Genomic DNA, 7241 nt, shown 5'->3' with positions numbered 1-7241 from the left:
TGTAAACAATTAAAATGACTTGACCATTTAATAAAATGTAATAACAGATTCAGTTTTCTGTATTATTTGAATTTTTTGCCAAATGTATGTGCTGTGAGTATACGTATTTAAGTATAGGACTGTAAAGAGATATCGAAATAAAAATGGGAAAAATTTTAAAGTAAAAGATTCCATCAAGCAACGAACTTCTACGGGATTTTTAAGAAATCACAAAAAGTGGTTTACTTGTTTAACTTTTGCTTTGCATTGAGCTAATTAGCCAAGTCAATTAATACAACTACAAGATGAATATAGTCAGAATGGATTCTCTGTCTGCATCGCAACGTCCTGAACTCTGCTTTTTCAGCCACTCTGGAGAGATGCTAACTGTGAACCAATGTTATATAATGTGATGGGATATGATATAATGACATGATCATATGATGCTGGTTCCTTTGCAGGCATGATCACACGGCTCCGCCACCCCGTGTCAACCAAGGCCAACAAGGTCCCCGTCTCTGTGTCCCTGGGAAATGGTATGGACACACCCTTGGGCTCTTAAACCCCATTTCCCGCCTTTTTTGGTTTTAAAATATGGGATCAACTTACTAATAAAAGGGAGGGAAGACAGGAAGGAGGTCCCTGTTCACCTTGTGCCAGGGAGGATTTTCTTTAAAAAAAAAAAATCTATCCTCCCAATCTAAATCTTAAAGCTCTCAGCATCACAAAAAAAGATTGTCAAATTTTTCTTCTTATTAGACCCTATCATTGCCCTCCAGAACTTCATTCGTCGCCTGTCCTTTCTTTTTCCTGGATTCTCTGCCTGCTCAGCGGATCAGTGGAGCCAGTCTTCCACCTTCTGTATTAGGATACTAACAAACACCCAGATCACAGTTTAATTTGTTTATAAGAAAATCTAATAATATTTTACCAACTTAAGGGCATTGAGCACATTTTGCCCCTGAGCCTAAGATGCCTCTGGTTGGCAAAGTATTTTTTGCACTGATCCTTCTTGTCAATAGGTGTAGCTACTCCAAGAACAGTATTGTCTTGGGTGGTGGTACCATGTGGTCATAAGACCATGTCACTAAGGATTTTTTAAAGTTATCAACCTAAAATAAAAACTATTGTTGTTCGTATTGTACATGTGAAACTCTCATTGGAGAGGAAATCACTTGGGAAGCTGTTAGCTGCAAAGCCTTCTATGTTCATCCTAAAGAGTGTCTGTCTTGCCTCATTAGGAATCTGGGAACTAAAAAGAGAAGAGATTACCCTGTTGAAGGAGCTGGGAAGTGGCCAGTTTGGAGTGGTCCAGCTGGGCAAGTGGAAAGGGCAGTACGATGTTGCCGTTAAGATGATCAAGGAGGGCTCCATGTCAGAAGATGAATTCTTTCAGGAGGCCCAGACCATGATGTAAGTTTCCCCTGAGGAACAGCAGTTTAGCCCTCACCATGGGAGGACATTAACACAAATAGATCTGTTCCTAACATTTGTAAGGCTTGGAGCAAGAGTCCACATACTGTATCACAGATATAAATATTTAGAAGTTATAAATTAAGCTAACAAACTGTTAAATAAAATAGATCCTATGCTCCCACTTTGACAAGTATACCTTCATGACAACCTGAAAGGCCATATTCAAATTTAGAATTCTCAAGACCCTACAAAGAAACCAGCCTCTGGCCTGTGATCCCCGAAACCCCACCGCTCCCCTTTCTCCTCCCACCCCCAGCTCCATCCCCTGTTACAAGGGTCCTCAGTACTCATGTGCAGGCACAGCACTCAGGACTTGCAAGCTCCCTCCCCGTCTCTCACAAACAATTATCTGTTGGCTAATGATCTTGGCTAGAGGTAGTGTGGTTCACCCTTGAGGGAACAGACCCCTCAACAAAGACTCTGCACAGTTCCCGGAAGAGGCCTCAGGACTACATGAACAGGGGATTCTAGAGTCTTGGTACTCCAAGGGTGGCTGAGAAAGGCACATATAGGCTCCAAGTAGCCATGTCTCCTTGGACCTCTGCCCTCCTTGCCCTGTGGGGCAGTGCATATGGGATGAGGGACAGAGTGGGGCTCAGGCAGTACCAAAAACTAATACTCTACCAACAATGTCCTTTTTTTCTTAGTACCTTCCAGTCTGGTAAAAATCCCTTTCTCACCCTACTTCTTTCCTCACCTAATAAATGAAGATATCCTTCCCAACGGTTCTCAGCTCCGAGCAGTCCTCAATTCTTGGCAATACGTATGTGCTCACTTTCTCTTTTTCTTCTCTCTCTCTCTCTCTCTCCTTCATCTTCCCCCCCCCATATAATTCTCCCTTTTCTTGTCAACATGGTGAATCAGACTAGGTAGGGTGACGACCATCCTGATCCAGGTTTGCCTGGGACTTTCCTGGGTTTAGCACTGAAAGTCCTATGTCCTGGGAAACCCTTGAATCCCAGGCAAACCAGGAAAATTGATCACTCTGCTTTTAGGGAACCAGCATGGTAGGAAAAACAACGTTATAGCTGGGCTTTGGTCACAGATCGTTGAAATCACAAATCCTAGTCTGCTACAGATTGAGGGCACTTTTAAAATTTTTTACTTAAACACTTATACTGTACAGTGTTGACAGGCATTTTTCTAAGCACTTTATAAATATTAACTTACTCAATCCTTATAAGAAGCCTATGAAGAATGTACCATTGTTATCTTTGTTTTATAGGAAACTAAAGCACAGAAATGTTAACTAACTTGCCCCAAGTCACCAAGCTAGTAAAAGTGGCAAAGCAGAGATGTAAACCCAGGCAGACATTCCAGTGTCCATTTTCTTAGCCATTCTTTTATGAAAACCAAAGGAAGGAGGAAAGCTGGAACAATCACTTTTACCATAATTGCAGAATTGCTTGGAAGCAGAGGTGCTATGTGAATATAAGACTTTGGCCAGGGCTGGCTTCATGGGTGTATGTGACCTATACAGTTGCAAGGGCCCCCAGTACCTAGAAGTCCTCTGTACCTGGTTTAATGCTCTGCTCTTGCCATCTTGGGATACTTCATAATTTTTAAACAAGGATTCTTCTATTTTCATTTTTCACTGATACCTGCAAATTGCATAGCTGGTTCTGCCTTTGGTGATTGGATTTTTATAAGACTAGGGAGGAGGTCCTTGGTTTCCTTCTCTTATAGGACAGAAAAATTGGCCACTTTCTTAGGCTCATAGTGTAACCCCTGTGTCCTGGTATAACTTTAAAGCATATTTTTTGCCATTACTGAGCTGGTAATCATACAAGGTCATTAACAAACCATTTACTCATGAAGGAAGATAAACTGCGCCACAGTGGGGAAATGTTAAATCCCAAATGTAGTGGTCAAACCGAGGCCTATCATGTGGGGAGAATCAGTTGACATGCTATTCCCGCTATAAGCCCCCTGGGCAGCAACTGAATTTGCTCAAGGAACAGCTTTTATTAGGTGCTGAGCACCATGCAGATCTCTAAAATTCCTGAAAGATGCATATCTGAGCTCATCACCTTGTGTACCATGATAAACCATGTCCCTATGGTTAAACTAAGAAGGAAGGAAATAGCTAAAGATTCAAGGACTCCTCATTTATTAAAAAATTTAAAAGTTGACATATGTTACATTTAGATTGACTTTACATATCTGAACATTAAAGAATCATCCTGTAAATTGATAAAAATAGTTAAATCATATAAGGACAGGTTGATAGACCTGTAACAACTGAGCATCCATCTCATTATGACCTACCAGAAGTGCTATGTCATATGGTTACTATTTTCTAAAATTATTATTGCAAAGATAATGTAAACAATAATGTAAAATGATGTTTTTTAAAAGAAAAAAAAATCACACCTAATCTCACTTCCCTAACATGGCAACTATTTTCATTTTACCTACACTCTTCACGTTCTGATACATTTTTTTAGAATGAAACATTTAGACATGAAAGTTAGATGCTTTAAAATCGAAGTGATTGTTCTTAGAATGTGGCTTCCTCTAAATCAGTCATGGAAGTTCCCAAGATGCCACAAGACTAAACAGGATTTCCAAGGCAACAGACCATGGCTACCCTGATTCTCTGTAGGAGAGTTGAACACAGCATGCATCCACAAACTGCTAAATTGCTGCTGGGGTTGCCAATGTCTAATATGAGGCAGCATGTTTTGCCTCCAAAGGCTATTGTGCTCCTAATATACAATCCTAAACTTTTTCCTCTCTTTATCTATTCAAGTAGAAGGGGGGAAATTAAAACAAACCAAAATCTGAGAGTGATTTTTTTTTAGGACATCTGGAAAATGGAGTGTGGAGTACTGAACTTTGAAAATCTATTATTTCTAGGAAACTCAGCCATCCCAAGCTGGTTAAATTCTATGGAGTGTGTTCAAAGAAATACCCCATATACATAGTGACTGAGTATATAACCAATGGCTGCTTGCTGAATTACCTGAGGAATCATGGAAAAGGACTTGAACCTTCCCAGCTCTTAGAAATGTGCTATGATGTCTGTGAAGGTATGGCCTTCTTGGAGAGCCACCAATTCATACACCGGGACTTGGTAAGCAAAACTATTGGAAACTCAAAAAAAGGAAAGGAAGTAGTCCACAGTTCCCACCTCCAGGGATGGGGGCCACTGGAAGGGGGACACCTTCACTTTTACTTTGCTCACTTGTGACTTGCTTAAGCATATAACACTTCTATAATAAAAATCACACTTTTAAAATAAAATATTGAAAATACAGAAAGAACAGTAAGAGTAAAATAAGTTGTAAAGATCTACATAGCTGCATTGTGGTATGAAGGAAAACAAATGGAAAAGAAAGATTTTAGCAATTTAGTATTTCTTGTAACCATTAAACCCAAGTTGACCTTTACTCCAGGAAGGGCTTAGCACTAACGCAGTCATTTGATACAATAACTGAAAATACAAAAAAAGAAAAAAATAGAGAAGGAAATGGAATTTGTGTGTGTCTTTGGGTCAGGGTGGGAGTAGGGAATTTTGTGTTTGGCATTCACTGGGATTTATCTTTAGAGATTTTTGTGTGCTGAGCAGCAGACAGGCCATGCACACTAGGCCGGTGTGTTCCATGAGTCGTTTGTGCCTTCGAAGCATCTGTTAATGTGTGGTATCTGGTGGTGGAAAGGGAGCTCCTAGAAATTTCTCCTCTCTCCTTGATAAGCTAAGATTCTGTGTTTAAAGTATAATACCTTTCAAGTTGTTTGACAAAGATGGGTGCTTGGGTGAAAATACTTATGGGAGCACATTTTTATTTTGAAAAACTAAAAATTGCAAAGGAGAAAAAAAGACAACTTCAGAGCATTTGGGATTGTGATAAGCAGTCTTAGATTTTGATGAGAATTCTCCCAAAGAGGAAGAAATGACTAACTCTGACTGACGTCAGGAGATTCTTGGTCACTTTTACCTACTTGGTGATTTTGTTTTTCCTCCAAAGGCTGCTCGGAACTGCTTGGTGGATAGTGACCTCTCTGTGAAAGTATCTGACTTTGGAATGACGAGGTAAGCTGATTCCAAAGGGGCGAGCCATGAAAGGTGGATTTCCACTCACATTTGAATGCCATCATAGTTGAAGGCCTTGTGGGGATGTAGAAGGTGTTCTGAATTGGGGGCTTAGAAACCTGGGTCCCCCCCATACTGCCTCTGACTACTTGTGAAACACGTTTTGCCTCATTTCTTCATCTATAAGATGGGATTGTTCTTCAAAAGTTGTCTGAAGTCATTTTTTAGTTCTTTCAACACTCCGATAAATATTTTCTAAACTTATGAATAAATTCCATGAAAGATCCTAAATATTTAAATACAACAGGTCACAGCCGCATTATTTGGATAAATATTTACAACATATATTTTAACTCAACAAGGCTCCTCTAGCTCTTTTGTTTTTTGGTTTTTTGAAATCTGTGCTTAAATGATCAGAGCATTAACACTAGGAAAGTTATTGTTGTCACATCTTTAGATTTTCTGTATGATCAAGTAAGGCATAAAAGTAGACCCTGAGATTCACTTGGTGGGCATTCTACCACCACTTCATCATTTGGAAAAATTATTTTGATTATAATAGTTTAAAAGAGTCTTTCGTGTTCTTAATTCTGAATCCTCATACTATTTAAGGCTCAGAACAAATTTTCATGGTTTTACTTAGGAAATAAAGACATATATATATATACTGAATGCATCAGCCCTTCAGAGGATATTGATATGAATGGGATAGTCCCCACTCTCAAAATGCCCACAGTTTAGTCTAGAGGGCAAGTAGATATCCTGGACATTGAGACAAAATCCAGCTGTAAACCCGTGCTGGCAATATAAACTCATGTCATTCCGGGGAAGGATAATGCAGTTTAAAAGAGATATCAACAGTTGCCCAAGACCAGCTGTACATTTGGCAAACATGGACCTAAGATGCCATAGGAGGATCTGTTTCCTTATGTCTTCCCCCAAATTCAGTATTAGGGGGTACTTTTTGACCCCAGTGGCACAGACCATGGGGGCTACAGTAGTTCCTCTGGGATCCCTCAATATTGACAGGGTGACCTTTTAGTGTCCTACCTGCCCTCACTCCAACCGCCATGTGCAGAGTCTCCTATGAAGACACTCCAAATGTTTAGCTCTCTTGAGGGCAAGAAAAAAATCTGCTCACAGCTCCTTAAAGCAGAAAGATTCTTCCAGGGCAGGGGAAGGGATCCCCACCTTTGCTCTCAAAGCAGGAATATTGAGTGTTATGCCAGCATCCAGCGAATATGCTGTCAAGTTCTCTGTAGCTTTGGAAAAGGGAGACAAGAGGTCTTGCTCTGAGTAAGGGATCCCAGAGGCCACACACCAGGTCCTGTTGGTCATGAAGCTCTGTGGCTACATCATGTAGGTCCCTGGGACTTAATTTTGTCCTGATAATTTGAAGGAAGTTTTAAGCCACGAGCAGACACAAGCCAGGGGTACAAGGGTTGTGTCTGAGTGTCTGGTAGTGTCTAGGGAGCTAAGGGGATCTGGGGAGGAAAATATGGAAGGGGCTATATGTAACCTATGAAAGTGTAGTTTGTTAATACTATTGTTAATATTTAGAAGAATAATCTTCCAAACCAGCTGTTTTAAATTACAGTAGAGATCTCTAAAACAATTTGATGTATAAATCTTTCCTATAAATTCGACCCAAATTTTCATTTGCCATATTTTAATTTTCCTATTTTCTCTAGTTGAGTCATTATGTTTTTGTTGTAGTTTTGTGGGCAAATATATGGTGTTTCCCCCTATT

General features: G+C 40.0%; 1 protein-coding gene across 1 annotated transcript in view; it reads left to right on the top strand.

The window, feature by feature from the left end:
* BMX (BMX non-receptor tyrosine kinase) overlaps positions 1-7241 on the top strand; it is a 47659-nt gene that overhangs the window by 33921 nt on the left and 6497 nt on the right. The window contains exons 13-16 of the mRNA XM_012638698.1: positions 441-515; positions 1221-1392; positions 4315-4531; positions 5427-5491. Of these exons, the coding sequence (XP_012494152.1) occupies positions 441-515; positions 1221-1392; positions 4315-4531; positions 5427-5491 (529 nt within the window). The remainder of the gene's footprint in view (positions 1-440; positions 516-1220; positions 1393-4314; positions 4532-5426; positions 5492-7241) is intronic.

The sequence above is a fragment of the Propithecus coquereli genome, unplaced genomic scaffold (assembly GCF_000956105.1).
Source record: "Propithecus coquereli isolate 6110/MARCELLA unplaced genomic scaffold, Pcoq_1.0 Scaffold132, whole genome shotgun sequence".
NCBI lineage: Eukaryota > Metazoa > Chordata > Mammalia > Primates > Indriidae > Propithecus > Propithecus coquereli.
The sequence above is the reverse complement of the archived record's forward strand: the minus strand, read 5'-3'. Positions and strand labels throughout refer to the sequence as shown.